The sequence below is a fragment of the Syngnathoides biaculeatus genome, chromosome 18 (genome assembly GCF_019802595.1).
Source record: "Syngnathoides biaculeatus isolate LvHL_M chromosome 18, ASM1980259v1, whole genome shotgun sequence".
NCBI lineage: Eukaryota > Metazoa > Chordata > Actinopteri > Syngnathiformes > Syngnathidae > Syngnathoides > Syngnathoides biaculeatus.
The window spans coordinates 888,375-906,059 of NC_084657.1; the positions used below are offsets into that span (position 1 = coordinate 888,375).

The following is a 17,685-nucleotide window of genomic DNA, read 5'->3' on the forward strand; positions in this document are numbered from 1 at the left end:
AGGCGTATTTACACATTTGTGGAAATATATTCGTATACTTGGGTTATCTTATCGCTACAATCAAGTACGCTGCAGTGCAGAGTCCAACGACTTGAAAGGGGGGGAATATGTGCACAGCAATAATGCGGAGCGCTGATAAATGTCCCGTCTTTCACCTTTGGATTGATAATCATCCTTTCAGATGCAATCGAAAGCAGATAACGCCGTGAACCTGCCGAGCGGGCCGGGCCGCACGCAACGCTCCAATCGCAGCTGATCGAGATGAAGGAACGAATTGTTCATTTCTTGTCTCTGCGACGTCCTATTTCACACAGAAAATGTAAACATCTGAAAATCAAATTCAATTTGCAGAGTTCTGTAGAATGAAATTCATCAAAAATGTCACAGAAAATGTGTTTTCTTGTTTATCCACTGATGAACTTTGGGAAAATGTTGACATAGCAGAGCGTCAACAGTGAACGACGACGACGAGCGGAAACAAAACTTTGTTCAAGTGAATTAAGCTCATCAGAAAATTAAAAAAAAACCCTTTACAAACTTTCTTTCGAATTTACCCGTGGAATGTTTTCTTTCTCACAGCCACCAAACTGAACAGGCCGGCGTGATTGTTTTGGGAGTATCGAGGTGGCCTTTTTTTTTTTTTTTTTTTTAAAGATCATTGCACCGAGCAGGTGATCGATCTGAAGTACAGAAACCGAACCCATAAGAGACAACATGAAAAAGCCTTTTAACAGGGATGAAAAGAAAGGCGGAGAGGGACGAAGAGAACGAGACAAAAGAAAGTCACACGAAAGTCAAGACGAGCACTTGGCGCTTGGCCTCACTGTGACCGCAGGGAAAAAAAAAAACTGCTGGGAGCAGGCGGCATGAAGTCCAATAAATCCACGCGCCACTTTAAGACATGACACGCCGGTCACACCGATAAACTGCGGGATTTTTCTTTTTTCAGCCAAACATCGCCGACGGTCATCCCGCTTTGTGAAAGTTACTTCAGTAAAGCGGCGATCGCTGTTAGCATCACGCATCACAAGCGCAGCTGTTTTATTCATTTTGTTTTGTTCTAGTTTGTGCTCCAGAGTTAATCTTGCTGAACTGAATTTGAAGAAATTGTATTTTTCCACTATCAACCGGTGCAATAAGTCAGTCATAAATGGTTCATTTCAATGGTTTATTACAGGCAAATTGATGCACATAAAACCTTTTGTTACAGACTAAAAAAAAAAAAACAAACCCAATGCTAATAAAGTTATTCATTGCTGGAAGTTGAACAATATTTCAATTTTTTTTGTTGTTGTTAAGGATACCATGTTTTGGAGAGCTGTCCATAACTTCATAGACAAATGATAATATTGGAAGTCACCCGGTGGATTTCTCCTTCCTCGGGGGCGGAACAGAAAATAATTGAGACGCACTGGCTTAATGAAACATTTTTGATGGTCCAAGGGTGTGATTTGCAGCACTAACGAACACAAATACAAATGCGCTAACTTTTCACGGTTAATAAACATTTTGCAAACAGACATTTCATTTTTCAACCAATGAAAGCGGAGATTTTAAAAGGTGCACGAGTTGAAAAGAAATGACAGAGTTATCAACGAACAGACTTTGCAATAAATAACCAACTATTCAAATGAAAGTGAGCCCAAAAAACAGAGTCGCTCAAAGACGGAGGGAGACCTGCAGTGGAACTTATGCAGTCAAGTAGAAAGGAAAGTTTGTTGAGTCACGGGTCCTCAATGACCGGCGTGCAGCCAGAGAAAAAACTGTTCTGCACACTGCTCAGGTAGCGTTTCTTCTTCTTGAGCAATTTCTTCTCTTGCTCCACTTCGTGTGAAACGGGCTTACGGACTAACTTCAGTTCCATCACCTCCACAAACAAGCAAAAATCAAAAGTTCAATCAATTGTTTCCTTCTTTGTGTGCCTACCCGTGAGACAAGTGGACCCACTTACGTCCTTTGTCGGGGCGCAAAACGGCGGCGAGAAATACGAGAAGTCGTCCGGGCTGACGTTTTCGCTCCGGCCGTCATCCTGGAACGAAAACCAAGGCAAAATGATTGCGTTCGCAATCGGGAGGCTCGAGTCAGATGCTTTTCTTATCGTTGTGACGCTGCGCCAATAATTTGCCGTATCGATCTACGAAGACAAACAACCTCAGCGACGAGCGGGTTCTCCGTATTTCGACATTTCTCACGGTCACACTGGCACTTCTCACTACAGGTCATCTTCCCTTTACGGCACCGGCAATAATTGTTGATACAGCAGCCTTTGCAGGAACACTGGACAGAAAAAACAAACAACTTTGAACGGTGACATCATTTCTGTCCTTTTCCATCGCAGCATATCCGGAAAATGACCTCACCCCCGTCGCCGGCGATTTCCTGGAGGCCCGTCGTCCCTTTTCCACTTTCTCGGGACACCACTCGTCGTCATCTACGTCGTCGTCCTGACACGCAAAAACATTTTCCGTCCGGTTTCTACATTGAAAACCATTTTGGATCTTGATTGTAAAACACTATTCGAGTTTCATTTGCTGTACGACAAAAAAAAAAACCCCAAAACAAAACAAAAGCAAAGTACTTGAATCTGTGTGAGCTTCCCAAATGAAGCTTTTAACATGATTTCACTTACTGAGGTGTACTTGCAATAAGATGAGGGAATATGCTGAAAAATCATCAGCTGTAAAATTGTACGCAGCTCGAAAGCTGAAGGGGTTTTTTTTTTTTTTTTGGGCAGAATTTTCCTTCCTACCAATTGCCGAGGTAACCGTGACGTTGACCACTCAACTCACCCATTTGGGCTGCTCTGCCCGGTTTTGATTCTGCTCGCACAGAACACGCAGCTTCTGGAGCTCCTCCTCCTCCTCCTCCTCCTCCTCCTGAAGCCAAGAAGCCCAATATTCAGGCATTCTTGTTGATTTGATTTGCGAAAAGAATTCTCTGCCCGCGGGGCCCGACCTGAACTTTCAGACGCGGCAGGAGTTCCTCCTTCTCCTCTTCGTCCGAGCGGCCACAAACAGGTTTGCTCTGGAGCTGTTCCAGGAGGTAATGGACCTGCAGGGAGAAGCAAATACTGCAGAGGGTGTAGATCTTCAACACAAGAGGGAAAAAAAAAAAAAAAAAAAAAAAAAAGAGGACTAACTTTCTCTTGATGCCTCTCCTCTAATTCCACAAGCTGCTGCTGGTGCTCCATGTCCATGGTGGACATGACGATTCGCTCATCAGCTAACATTTTGTACAAGTCTTGTCTTCTTTCTTTCTCTTGTTGAAATTCACTCTCAAACTTGGCTGCAGCAGTTTTTGATGACACCAGCTACTTAAAAATATCAACAACAAAAATAAATCATGGATGAGGACCGCTCCAACATTTGTCATTCAAGAAAAGAACTACAAATGGTTAATGAGCACAAATACATCTAACCCTATCTTCTCATTTTCAAGTAGCTGACAGAAACCCTGAGGCAAAGCGGCGCAAATGCACAAATGTCTGACTAAAACTCCAAACTCCGCTTGGATTTTCTGACCTCGGCCACCAGGAATCTGACCGCACACTTGAGATCGACAATGCCGGTGATGGCGTCCATTCGCTGCTTCAGGCGTCCCTCGTTCTCCGCGGCGAGGACCTTCTGCTGGAGGTCGGCAATCTGGGCATTCCTGTTGGCGTACGACACATCAGAGAGCGACTTTTGCAAACCTCCCGGGGTTCCGCCCGCTGACTCCTCCGACTCTAAACCTGAGCTCCATTTCCGTCTTCAGGTTGTCCACCTGCTTGCTCAGAGGCGTCTCCAGCGCCCCCTGCATCTCCAACTCAGACACGAGCAGCGTCCGACGCTTTGCGGGAGGACGACGGCCAAATGAATCGCGCGTCAAAGCCAAAGAGGCGACGACGACCATTTGGAAGTCGACTCACCCGGATCTTGGGGGCGGGACGCTCCCCGGCGTCCATCTGCTGCTGGATGTGAATTATCTCCTGAGCCAAGGCCTTCCTTTCCTCCAGAAGGTCGTCCAGGTGACGGCGGGCCTCCTCGGCGCTAACGCTGAGCTCCACCTCGCTGAGAAGACAATTCTGCCGGCACATCCGTCCCAGAACGTAAGTTGACGGCGGGGAAATCCACACGCGGCCGCAAAATGCTGGAGAGCAAAGACCACCTTGATTTTGGCAGCGGCTCCTTCTGTCCCTCGGTTTTGACTCTCTTTGCGTTTCTCCACAACTTCATTTCTCTTCTGCAGAGCAACTTTCAGGCGCTTGTTCGCCGCCGCGGCCTGTCGGACAAAACGAGGAAATCGGGATTCGCGTCGCGGGGGACGGAAACGACGACATTTGTCATTTCCCGCCGCTCGCACGCTAAATTGCACCGAAGAGCGAAAGAGGAAACGTCACCTCCTCTGTTTTCCGACGCAAGACGTTAGCTTGGTTCTGGAAATCCCTCTCCAGTTTAAGGATCTCGTACTGACGCTTGCGATCCTATAAAAACGTACAACTTTGCTTTGGCGGCAAAGAAGATGACAATCCCGGCAGCGTGTGCCGTACCTTCTCTTTCAGTTGAAGCACCTCTCTGTCCTTCTTGCTCTTCCAGATTCGAAATTTCTCAGAGTCGTCCCTTATCTGCCTCATCAGCTGAATACGCTGGGACTTCATTGCCTGCGCGCGCACAAACAAAGGGGGACATTTTGAGTCCGGTCACCGATGGGCCAGGAGAAAGCCTCACGGCTGCATTTGTGTGTGTGTGTGTGTGTGTTCAAGGCAGCAAAATAAGAACTGACCTGTATTTCCTGCATCAGCTTGTTTACTTTCTGAACCGAAGACTCTTTGACTTTGAGCATTTTGGACTGTTCCAGAAGCCTCTTCTTCAAGACGAGCAGCTCCTTCTCCAGCTCCTGCAGACGCTTCCTGCGCTGCTCACTCACCCTTGGGTCAGATATGAAGATGGAAGCGCCGCTTCTTACAGAAACACGCTTACGCTTCGGGACGAGAACAAACGTACTTGGCCTGGTTGGTCTCCTTCTTTGCGGATGTGAGCGCCAATAATAGCTCCCCTTTCTCCTTTTGCAGAGAGTTGACTGCCGTCTGCAGGTCCTGCATATTCTTCTACGGGATGAAATACACAAAGGTGTCATCGTGATGCGACGTGCTACTGTACAAAGTGGGGAAAAAACCCGGCACCGACGTTGTCCCGTCACTTTAAACTGCATCCGTTCCTCCAAGTCTTGGTCATTGCACTGAACTTTTGTTCTATTTGGCACTCTGACTGCATCCATCCATTTTCGGAATCGGTTATCCTCACAAGGGTCACAGCAACGCCGGAACCTCTCCCAGCTCGTGGGCGCCCGAACCGGTTGCCGGCCCATCGGCAATCGCGGGGCACGTGAAAACCAACGTTGGGACTCACATTCACACCTATGACCTATAACCTAGCACGCACGTTTTGAGTCCACGGAGAAAAGCCCCGCGGGCACGGGTGGGTGGGGGGGAACGTGCCCAAAGATCAACAAAAAGCTCTTCATCCCGAGAGAACGGTTTCTCGCCTGTTGCTCCGACTGCACCGAGTCCAGCTGACTGTCGTTCTGGCACATCTTCTTGACCAAGGCCTCCTTCCAACTCAACACTTTGTTCAGGTCAATCAGCTCTTTGGACAGCTGGGCCTGCTGCAGCGCGTGATGCGCCGTAAAGTCATCTAGTGGGTTCTTGCCGGCAACTGCGTTGGTGTCCTGTTGCCGAAAAGCATTTGAGTTTTCATTTGAAGAAGAAAACGGACAACGGCACGCAATCGGGATACAAAAATGCACATTTTCACTGAGCGAACGCCAACTTACCGATGCGGAATCATCCGCCGAGCTCATAGTGGCGTCGCCCAGTTCGGCCGGCTCGTCCTCTCCTGCGGCCAAGGCGATGCCCGCGTTCTCCCGCTGAGGGGATTAGTTTGCATCTCAGCTCATTCAACCTGCCACGGAACATCTTTCCTATTTTGTTTGGAGGGGTCATTTTCACACCTTGAGCTCCAGGAAGACGCCTTGGATGTTCTTCACCACCTCAACGATTTCCCTCAACTCATGAGCCTCAAGTGTCTCGAAATCCTTCTCAAGATTGCCTGTGCAACTGTCATTAAAATCCCAACAAGCATCCTTGAGACATAACCACTACCACCAGTCTCGCAACAATCAAACATCAAACCAGCCGCCTCCAAAGAGTTCAGGCGGAACGGCAAAACTTACGCTGCGAGACACTGCAGTTTCTCAATTGTTTGTTCAGCCTGGAAGAAAATGACAGACACATTTATATGTATATGAATATAAGCGCCAGAGCGAATAGGTTTCTCTGCAAATTCACTGCAACAATCAGCAGATTGGGGGCCTTCGTCATAATTCCTCACCGTAATGATTTTCTCAAACATGAGGGCGGTTTGTCCCGCGGTCTCACTCAGCTCCTTGCTCAATTTCTTGTTCTCGTCGAGCAGCTTTTTCAGCTCCTTGTCAGACACCGGCCTGAGTGGAGGGGGAAGGAAAAAAAAAAAGAAAAACAACTCACAAAACAGGAGTGCAACAAATACAGCACATGACCTTGTGGAAAGCCACAGCCAATACGAGAGTTCTTTTCAGAATCAGAATCGGCCCGGTGTAAAAAAACACGAGGAATTTTGTCTCGGGCGGTCGGCGGCGCCCCGGCACCGCATTGGTTCCGCGTTCCTCTCGACTCTTACCCCGACACAACCGGCGCGACTCCTCCACGGGCATGGAGCAGCATCACCTGCAGTTCCTGAACCTGCAGACCAAAACAATGTCACAACTCTCACTCGTTGGCCGACACAATCGCACGCGGTCCACTACGAGACCTCCGTCGGAAAATTCTAAAACCGAGGTCGGAATAACACCGGTGAAGGGGTACTTATTGATTGATTGATTGATTCAACACGTTTACTGTGGTCGCAGTCGTGAGCAACTGCACCAGCACGGAGAATTGTCGCGTCTTGTTTAGCGAGGTGTACGCACGTCGGGTTCAAAGATCTTGACGCTAGTCAAATATGAGCATGAGCATCCTAAAATGTGCGTCTGAAGAATGATTTGAGTTGCTTCCGACGCACCTGTCGCTTCAAACTGCTCAACTCTCCCGCCATGGGGTGAACGTTCACAACGGGCTTGTTTTTAATCTTCCGAGCTCGGTCGGCGTATCGCAGCGTGTTGATGGTCTCCTCCATGTTTGAGTCTGCGGGACTGACGCACGCGATCATCAGCGTGTGACTGTTGCCGCCGAGGGAATCTGATGAGGAGGTGCAACAGAGACAAAATGACGCGGCTGTAACGTGGCCTCAAAAACATACGCACTATTTGAAAGAAGCACATTTGAGGTTCAAAGACTCAACTAATTCATTTGTTGGGTGAAAAGCCATGAAAAACAACCTTCAAAGTGCTTGCTCCAAATATTGTTTTCCTGGAGATGTGGGTGACCGAAAAATCTCATCAAAGCCCACCTTGTAAAAGGCGCGTGAGTTTGGAGTCTCTGTAAGGCACAAAGGCGCTTTTCTTGCTTTCATCCCCGAGGGCGCTGATCACGTTGCCCAAAGACAAAAGGCCTCGATTGATGCTTATGCCTGAGGATCAAAATGTGATTGGGGACACAATTTTCCTTCTTCTTTTCTGCAGCGCCCGTCGAGGTGTTGTACCTTCCTTGAAACGATCCCCCTCCGCTTTGGTTTTCTTCTGCCTTTCCGAACCGGCCAGGTCCACAAGACACAGTTTGGAAACAGAGTCGATTCTGCAAACGGCAACAAATAAAGGGATCAGACAGAAAAGGGTGCCTCGCGTTCGCACGTTACTCAAAATGCGAACGCCATCAGACTTTATCCTTCAATGCATTTCCGGACTCTTTACCCAGGAAATGGTGCAATTCTGAAACCTTCAGGTAATTTCAAAGGGAACAACACAAGAATGAAATTCAACAATCGAAGGGACGACGGCGACACCGACTTGTCTTTCCCTTTGCTCTGCTCCAGCGTGATGGTGAAGATGGCGTGCGAGCGCGACGAGGCGGCGTTCATCGCCGTGGAGCCCACGCTGCGAGCGGAGTTGCCGAGCTCCAGGCAGGCCACCATCTCCTGAACGGAGTCCACCTGCTTCTCGGTCAACCCCGCGATCTGAGAGCGGACATTCCAGACTTGAGTGCCAGACAAACACAACGCACAGCTAAGAGAAAGGTGGACGAAAGCTGGCCAACCTTTACCTTGATACCTTCTTTGGGGTCTTCCCTAATGTTAATGGCAGGTTTCTCCTTCGCTGTGCACAACAAATCCAAAAGATCCTCATTGTAGATCTGGGAAAGAGAACGAAAGGGCTGTGGATATTAAACACACTTTTCCAATTGTCCAGAATTCTTGATTTCACCAAACAAAATCAGACAACCTCCAGGTATGACACTCGCATGCTGAATTCACAGTCCGTCTTTTCCTTTTCGTCAAACAACCTCTCGATGACGCGTGGAATGACGCCAACGGACTGCTCATTCTCTTGACCCGATGTGAACGCTCCCCCCATGGAGTAGGTCTTCCCGGACCCGGTCTGTCCGTAGGCCAGCACTGTGGCATGGTAGCCTACAAATGGGGGACGGACATGTTTCCGGGTCTCTGCTAATCAGAATCTGCTTTATTGGCCAAGTGTTTTTGGAAAAACACACAAGGAATTTTTGTCCGGCAGTTGGGACATTCAAAACAAAGAACAATCATTTGGGTCGAGCCCCCCCCCCCTGCCCCGCCTTTAGCCATCTTCAAGATGCAACTACCTTTTAATAGGCCACATAATAACGGAGACACAGCAGTAGTGAAGACCTCTTCCTGCTCTACAGTGGGATCAAATACGTAATCGTAGGTGAACGCCTTCTCTGTGCCGACCACCACCTGGAAGAAAGATCCATTTTGTACCTAAATAGTATCAACAAAAACATATACGTTTGTCTAAAGCATACGCCATCTTACCAACTGGGGCAGAAAAGTGGACCAGCGGTAAACAGACGTGGGACAGTACGAGTATCCCACGGTACGGCCTGCCCGTTCATTTTTGCCCATGCTTGGGTATGCGTTTTTACCAGACCAACAAAGTCGCATCAAAACAACCAATTTGAAACAGAAGACAAATCATACATGCCTGTGAGGATTGTTATACAGTGAAGAAAACAAGTATTTGAACAGCCTGCTATATTGAAAGTTCTCCCACTTAAAGATCCTGGAGGGGTCGGAAATTTTCATGGCAGGTGCATGTCCACTGTGAGTGAGATAATCTAAAAAGAAAAATCCAGAAATCACAATGTACGAGTTCTTTAACAATTTTATTTGTGTGATACAGCCGCAAATAAGTATTTGAACGCCTGAGAAAAAAAAAAAAAAAAAGTCACCTTTGTTTGCAATGACAGAGGTCAACCGTTTCCTGTAGTTGTTCACCAGGTTTGCACACACTGCAGGAGGGATTTTAGCCCACTCCTCCCTCCACACAGATCTTCTCCAGATCAGACAGGTTTCTGGGCTGTTGCTGAGGAAACACGGGAGTTTCAGCTCCCTCCAAACATTTTCCATTGGGTTTAGGTCTGGAGACTAGGCTAGGCCACGCCAGAACCTTGATATGGGTCTTACAGAGCCACTCCTTGGTTTCCCTGGCTGCGTTCTTCGAGTCATTGTCATGTTGAAAGACCCAGCCACGACCCATCTGCAATGCTCCGACCGAGGGAAAGAGGTTGTTCCCCAAAATCTCACAATACACGGCCGCGGTCATCCTCTCCCTAATAACAGTGCAGTCGTCCTGTCCCGTGTGCAGAAAAGCATCCCCAAAGCACGATGCACCCGGTGGTGGCATGCTTCACTGTCGGGATGGTGTTCTTGGGATGGAACTCATCATTCGTCTTCCTCCAAACACGGTTAGGGGAATTATGACCCAAAAAGTTCCATTTTGGTCTCATCTGACCCCAAAAGCGTCCCCCATGACTCCTCTGGATCATCCAAACGGTCATTGGCAAACTTAAGAGGAGGCCTTGACATGTGCTGGTTTAAGCAGGGGAACCTTCCGTGCCGTGCATGATTTCAAACCGTGACGTCGGAGTGTATTACCGACAGTCACCTCGGAAACGGTGGTCCCAGCTCTTCTCAGGTCATTGACCAACTCCTGTCGTGCACTCTTGGGCTGATATTCCCTCACCTTTGAGACCCCACGAGGTGATTTTTTTGCATGGGGCTCCACTCCGATTGAGAATGACCGTCATGTTTAGCTTCCTCAATTTTCTAATGATTGCTCCAACAGTGGACCTTCCCCCCCCCCCCACCAAGCTAGTTGGGAATTTCTCCGTAGCCCTTTCCATCCATGTGGAGTTGTACGATTTTGTCTCTGGTGTCTTTGGACAGCTCTTTGGTCTCGGCCGTGTTCCGAGTTTTGAGTCTTACGGATTGGATGGGGTGGACGGGTGTCTTTTCTTTGCAGCTAAAGACCTCACACAGGTGCATCTGAGCCAGGATAATACATGTAGTGGAGTTGGACTTTTAAAGGCGGACGAACAGGTCTTTGAGGGTCAGAATTCTAGCTGATAGGCAGGTGTTCAAGTACTTATTTGCAGCTGTATCACACAAATAATTTGTTAAAAAAAAATTGTGATTTCTGGATTTTCCTTTTTAGATTCTCTCTCTCGCAGTGGACATCCACCTATGATGAAAATATCAGACCCCTCCATGATTTCCAAGTGGGAGAACCTGGAAAATAGTGTGTTCAAATACTTATTTTTTTCACTGTACACGCCCAACTTCAATCAAGTTCTTATATCGCGTGTGCGACAAAAACAGAATACAATGATTTGCAAATCACGTTCAATCTATACTACAAAGAAGATGCTTCATGTTCAAATTTGATTGTTTTGAGCAAATACGCCTCAATTTTGAATTTAATGGCTGCAAGACATTCCCAAAAAGCTGGGATGAAAGTTGGGAGATGTGTTTGGAAGCAGGCTCATTGGGAACAGGGGGGTGTCCTGATTGGTTCGAAAAGGAGCTTCCCTGAATTGCTCAGCCAATCAAAAGCGATAATGGGGTGAGCTTCACCTCTTTGTTTTGGACAAACATCATAAAATCCTAAATGAATGATTATTTGCTAAAAACAAAGTTGATCTGTTTAATATCTCATCTTTGTAGTATAGTCAATTGAATATAAGTTCAACATGATTTGCAAATCTTTGTAATCGTTTTTCTTGTTTAACACGTGGTCCCAACTTCATTGAAATTGGGGTTGTACGTGCATGTTTGTGTTAAATATTCATTATTTGGAGCTGCACACGTATCGCAACTTTGGTGCTAACGCTGTTTGCTTGTAAATAAGATTTTATATGAGGCTCTTAAAAGGGGAAATCCACCGGTTTGCATTAACAATAGGTCATGGAATATGTACGCTATTTGGACAATGTGATGTCATTTAAGAAGAAGATTTTGAAATCGACGATTGCGAATTTTCAGGGGCGCTGCCATTTACGCGAGTACCGTGACCTACGTGCGCGGATGTGACGCATTACGTGCCGCAACAAAGGCTCGATTACATGGGACACCATTTATGCCCAGTGCCAATTTCTCAGATTTATCCTCATCTGATGATGAAATAGCAGGTTCACTTGATCGGGAAAATGGGAGCGCCCCTGAAAATTCGTAATCGTCGATTTCAAAATCTTCTCAAAACACTATTAAATGAGAGAGGATTTCAGGTCACATTGTCAAAATAGAGTACATATTACATGACCTATTGGATACATTGTTAATGCAAAGCAGTGGATTTCCCCTTTAACATCAGCTGGCGATGTGTCTGGAATGAAATGTTACAATACACAATGTGTGAATTTCTTTTGGTTGTGAGTTTCGTTCCGGTCAACTTAATCTGAGCGTCAATAAATAGTCTGAAGCAAAGTTAGAAATGAAAATAGTGGCTGTATCTTCCACACCAATAACTGGCCGTGAAAATGATTTCTCGAATTGAATTGACCCCTCCGTACAGGGCACTTAACCACGCCTCCTGAAGTGACGTCACCCCACGCTTGCTAACCTCAGACAAACAATTAGCAAAAATGGCGTCGCAGGAAGAAAAGACGAGAGCGAAATTGTCCGATTTACCAGCTGATTTTTCACTCGCATTCTTACCGAATAGTGAAATATCGTTGAAGAGCAGACAGCAGGGCTTCAAGTATTTCAATGGTATTTCCATGCATATCGACGGAGAAACCATCGATATTAGTGAGAGATCTTTCCGGAGTCAGAGGAAGAGCGAGAAGCCACATAACGTAATATATTATAACCCAAAGACGAATTCGTCATTGACAGTTTCCTATTTTCGTGTTACCTATCACACTTGTGTGCAGAATCTGTAAGTGTATCTGTATAGCCGTTTGGGAACCGCCGTATGAAGGAAAAGAAGAAGGCGAGGCTTCATTTACGAGTCGTTTCTCTCGTTTTCTTTGTGTAACGTCACGCGCTCCCCTCAATAATTATTCTTGAATCAGTGCCGAACCTACGCAAGTCCCGACCGAGTACGACAATCACTCCTTTATAGTGTCCTCAAACATCCTTCCTTCAGTCTTGGTGTCTCGGTGCACGTCGAAGGCTTTTAGGACTCACTAGTCCGGTTTAGCTTAGCTCGCCAGCCGCCAACAAAGGGACACGTTTTGTGCAGTCAGATCATCGCAAAATATCGCTGAACACAGATCAAGTGTGTCAATCATTCACACGTAGCTATGTTATGCAAGCAAAGAACTCCTAATTCATTTATATGAGACATGTATTGAAAATCAAATATAGGGCATACCTTCGTGCAAACATAGTCCGGTTTAGCTTACCTCGCTAGCCGCCAACAAAGAGACACGTTTGTGCAGTCAGATCATCGCAAAATATCGCTCAACACTGATCAAGTGTGTCAATCATTCACACTTAGCTATGTTATGCGAACGAAGAACTGCCAATTCATTTATATGAGACATGTATTGAAAATCAAATATAGGGCATACCTTCGGGCAAACATAGTCCGGTTTAGCTTAGCTCGCTAGCCGCCAACAAGGAGACACGTTTGTGCAGTCAGATCATCGCAAAATATCGCTCAACACAGATCAAGTGTATCAATCATTCACACGTAGCTATGTTATGCAAGCGAAGAACTGCTAATTCATTTATATGAGACATGTATTGAAAATCAAATATAGGGCTTACCTTCGTGCAAACATATCTGTTCTGGTTGATTTTCGATGGATTCGGTTGATCATGCGATCTTCCACAAAGTTTGATCCATCGAAGACATTTTTCGTACTCGGTCTTCTGTTCCGGTTGATTTTTGATGGATTCAGTTGATGATGCCGTCTTCCACAAAGTTTGATCCATCGAAGACATTTTTCGTCCTGGGTCTTCGGTTTTGGAAAGGGTACGAATTGAACTCCACCAACTCGCCTCTCAGGATACCTGTCGTCACTATTACAAAGTCCGTGACTCCGCCTCTTAACCATATCTATTGTTAAGGAACCCAAATACGTGATAGAACGCTAACAAAAGCTATACTGGACCATGCGACTTTGTCAGAGGTAATGGCGGACGCCAACAAGGGGCGTGGTTTATGCAGATCTCTGGCCTCTGATCGGTCAGCGACGCGGCTGACGCAATTTCTACGGAGGGGTCAATTGTCCGGGTTGACAAATGTCAGTCATCCAGGGCGAATCGAGGCAAGTTTGTTGAAGACATTTCACCTTCAGTCAATCAAATACTTGGGAACAAATTGTAACTAAGTTTCTGCAAATACCAACCTGTGGTTCTCCTGGCACAAATGTGAGGCAGCACTGACATCCCTCACTGATTTCCTTTGGCACTAAAGGACGACAACGCAAGGCGACCCGCACCGGTATCATCTTTGGATCCTTGCTGGTCATGACGCAGATTGGAGGTAATCTTTAAAAAGAACAAGAGGCCAGTGAACAAGAATACCACCTATCATGAACAGGAGACATGCAAAATAAAGAGCCGCCGTATTGTACATGAATACACAGTAAAAGCCTTCACATGGGACACAATGGAAACTAGTGAAAGATGCCTTGTCATATTATTGAGGAAAAACATATTAGGTGTCTCCAGTAATAACACCAGCAAAAAACGTCTAGATAAGCAAGCATTCAGTACAATCAAACACTGGGAAACTCAGTGTACTGTATACAAATACACAATTTTTCCATGTTTGTTTTGTCTTAGTTAATGGTTAAAAGTCCAGCCACACATTAGCGTGACTTCAATTGCACACTAAAAGAGAATATGAACGCAAATCAATACATTTCTTGGTGACCTGCGTACGACGACTTCATTAAAACAACGTAGTTAGAGGGGGAGGGCATGCATGACAAACTGCACATTTTTCATGCATTCTGTCCTCGCATAAACACACAAGTTAGCAAGCGCCACGGCTGCTGTCCGTCTGGTTTCGGGAGAAACGTTCCATTTTTGTTCTATTACGGCATCAGACGTTATATTACGTCTTTTGAATGATTGGAGACCCGGCGCGATGCATTGTGGAGAACCTCAAGGCCGTGTGTATCCCACTTTGGATGGAATGTGACGAGAATACGGGGTTTATGATGTTAAGTTGTTGGTTTTTTTTCCCGGGATTTTCAGTGTGAAACACACATATACGGTTAGTATTGGATGACTTATGCTGTTAGCTTCCATAATAACTAATCACCTTAGTAACCTGTTACAGTTTTGGACTGTACGAGGTGAATACATAATATCCTGCATGCCACCGGGGGTCGAAAAAGGAACATGGCTGCTCCAAGATGAGCAATAAAAAGGAAATGTTCTGAAATGCTGGTTCATTCTACTTAAAATTTCTTCACCCCCCCCCCCCTTTGTAGCCACAGGAACTGTTAAACCTTGAGGAAGTCTACTTTTTGTTTAGTTTTCATAGCAAAGCAAATTTATTTGCATAGCGCATTTCATACACGAGGTAACTCAATGTGATTTACATGATTAAAGGAATTTGACAAAAAATAAAACGCTTAAACCGGGATAAAAACAATAAAAATGACAAACAATTAAAAAAAAGACAATTAAAACCGTACACAGTGCAAGTAATATCAAAAAGTTTGTAAAAAGCATGAGAAAAAAAAAGGAGTTTTCAGCCTGGATTTAAAAATATTGACTCTTGGGGCTGACCTCGCCTCTATTGGCAACTTATTCCATTTGTGTGCAGCAGAATAATTCATTGGTGAACTTTAGGGAAATTACACATGTAACCCATTTCTTGTTGGGTTTTGAATAATATTTCATAAAAGGATGGGATAATTTATCATCTGATGTTTTCAAGTAAGGGCCGAATGAAAAGTTAACACACAGAAACCGACAGAATACTTATTATATGGCGTTAAACAAGCTGGGACCAATTTTTTTCACGTTTTTACAAAAACCTTTAAATAATTCCCATGTGGTTTTCTTGTTCTTTTGAGCATGTAGACACAGACCATCAAAGTGGCAGTGGCATTTTCTCGTTCCACACAGTCCAAGGAATGATTTGGTACCTCAAATATATTACGTGAACCCTTTTTTTAAAAAAAAAACAAAAAAAAAACAACAACAACAACAACAATAACTTGGCGGTCAAATAGGTTTAATTAATTGTGTTTTCGCTTTGATTAACTGAAAAACATCGAGAAGTAAGCAAGTTTAGCGTCAGTTAGTCCATTTGCATTTGCTTACCTCTCCGTCTTTCCTCTAGCGTCGTTTCTTTCACGGAAAATAAGCCAACAGAGGCGACTAATGATTACAACCAACCAACCAAATTAACCGTCACGAAGCAAAAAGCTAAATAAATCTTAATGGTCGCCAATGCTATCATGAAGCCCTTCAACGGCAGCTTTCCCTCGACGCGAATTTCAAAAATTATGCTCCACCTTTTTTTCTTCTTCTTCGTCAGTCTTCTTCTTCTTCGTCTTCTTCTTCCTCAGGATGAGGCCGAAATCAATGGCACTTGGTGTCACTACTGACACCAAGAGGTAAAAAGGAAAAAGATAAAGCGATGTCACGTGCATATGAAGAACACAATGACGTCACATCGGCCCAAATAATAGTTTTTTAGGGTAGTGTACTTGAGTAGAGTATTTTGACTTTCTACATTTGAAAACATATTTCTGTACTTTATACTCCCTCAAAGTACACGCATTACTTTTATCAGCCTTGTCAGATGAAATAAAGCAATATAGATATATAGCTTGGTTGAGCTCAAAACGGATTGAAGTCTCTTGGCGTTAAAACGGTTGAAGACTTTTATTTTTCAGAAAATGCTTCTGTTGTCATCCACAAGGATGATTCGTGGCTAACGTCTTGCGCTCGCCTAAAAACAAGCGTCTAGTGTTCAAGAATTCTCAGTTTCTGAAAACAAATAGAAATATATTATATAAAATAAAGTGTTGTTTCCCCCCCCCACCCCCACACTTGCTATCAATAGCCAATTTAGAATTCACTGTCAGTTTACGTCAGCAAATCTCCGGGAGCACATTGTTTTCATAGCATAAATACCTGCGTCCATAAGCGAGCTCATGGGTCATTTGACAGTTTTGTACTTAAGTACGTTTCAGAGTCGATACTTTTATTTGACACTTTTCCACTATTTACTTTCACAAGTATCGTCCTTGTCAGTGGCTTTCGGGGGCATGACGTTTTGACGGGCGGGCGCAGGCTACCGTGAAGACTTTTCATGAAGTCACACGATTACACCCAGCTGTTGCTCATGTTTTCGTCGATTCCCAAGGAATTTGGAGAAGAACTATCAAATATTTCAAATTCAACCTCCGAAAAGTGGGACTTGAACCATGTCTGGTACAAGTCGAGTATTCTTATTTTCGTCGGGTGTGTGCATGCAGAGCGTCCTCGTAAGGAACTCCGTGGGCAGACTTCCAAGGTTGCGTGTCAAGATATGACATGACATGTCTCCACCGTGACGCCAGGCTGGCATCATTTGCAGCAAAAATATTTCAGGCACGCTAGTCCATCCTGGTCACATTTAGGTCACCTAAGAGAGATGTGCTCGGAAATGAAATTCTACGGTCCGTGTAAAGGGAGGAGAAAGCTCTGCTGGAAAGTAACTTTGTGACAAATCATCCCTGTTGATGAAACGCGTTTTCAGCCTTCCGTGACAAATGGAGAGTGACTCTCCGTTCTGGCCGGGAGGAAAAAGGTGCTTACGCAACAACCGCTCTGGAAAACAAACAAACAACCAAACAAAAACAACCAGACACAAACACGAATGCGTCACGTTTCTGTTCTCCCTTGGTTTTCTTCTTTTCCCTCCGGCTTGTCCCGTTGGGGGTTTGCCACGACGTGTCATCTTTTCCCACGTGGGCCCTTCTTATCTCCCGCGTCTTCCGCTCTAAGGCCAACAGCCCTCACGTCTCTTTCGCTCTTTTGCCTGGCGGCTCCATCCTCAGCCTCTCTGGCCTCCGGACACGTCCAAACCGTGGAAGTCTGGAACTCTCGAAGCTTTTCTCCAAAACCTCCAACTTTGGCTGTCCCTCCCTCTCATGAGGTCATTTCTAAGCCCTTCATAGTAACGGGAGGAGGCGAGACACAGACCAAGTCGACGGAAAAGGCGATCGAAGAATCCTTCAGCGAGATGAAAGAAGTGATCGTTGCGATTAACTTTCGATACTTTGGCGGTTTTCAGATG

The 17,685-nt window shown here is 45.5% G+C and overlaps 1 protein-coding gene across 2 annotated transcripts; it reads right to left on the reverse strand.

Moving 5' to 3' along the window:
• Positions 1-1,149: 1,149 nt before the first annotated feature.
• kif4 (kinesin family member 4) lies at positions 1,150-15,939 on the reverse strand. Of its 2 annotated transcripts, none has more exons than XM_061804088.1 (30): positions 15,720-15,939; positions 13,784-13,925; positions 8,768-8,882; positions 8,392-8,579; positions 8,213-8,302; positions 7,960-8,126; positions 7,656-7,747; positions 7,464-7,583; positions 7,077-7,252; positions 6,696-6,757; positions 6,369-6,480; positions 6,211-6,248; positions 5,989-6,094; positions 5,812-5,904; positions 5,524-5,706; positions 4,983-5,086; positions 4,762-4,906; positions 4,529-4,639; positions 4,379-4,462; positions 4,147-4,260; positions 3,908-4,063; positions 3,731-3,828; positions 3,522-3,651; positions 3,140-3,310; positions 2,956-3,051; positions 2,790-2,873; positions 2,361-2,444; positions 2,152-2,277; positions 1,952-2,029; positions 1,150-1,867 (listed from the first exon to the last, which is right to left on the reverse strand). In XM_061804088.1, the coding sequence occupies exons 2-30, from the start codon at positions 13,904-13,906 to the stop codon at positions 1,724-1,726; spliced, it is 3,390 nt and encodes a 1,129-aa protein (XP_061660072.1). In that variant the 5' UTR covers positions 13,907-13,925; positions 15,720-15,939; the 3' UTR covers positions 1,150-1,723. The 2 variants fall into 2 exon arrangements, with proteins under 2 accessions (XP_061660072.1, XP_061660071.1); XM_061804087.1 differs by having other exon boundaries at positions 2,790-2,876.
• Positions 15,940-17,685: the final 1,746 nt, after the last annotated feature.

What these genes read in the sequence shown, in the direction of transcription:
- kif4 (XM_061804087.1), bottom strand. Translation starts at nt 13,906, where the DNA reads ATGACCAGCAAGGATCCAAAGATGATACCGGTGCGGGTCGCCTTGCGT. An exon ending in TCAGATTCCTGGTGGCCGAG is followed by an intron (nt 3,311 to 3,521) that starts GTCAGAAAATCC and finishes ATTTTTAAGTAG; the next exon opens with CTGGTGTCATCAAAAACTGC. An exon ending in GGGCAGAGCAGCCCAAATGG is followed by an intron (nt 2,445 to 2,789) that starts GTGAGTTGAGTG and finishes TTTGCGTGTCAG; the next exon opens with GACGACGACGTAGATGACGA.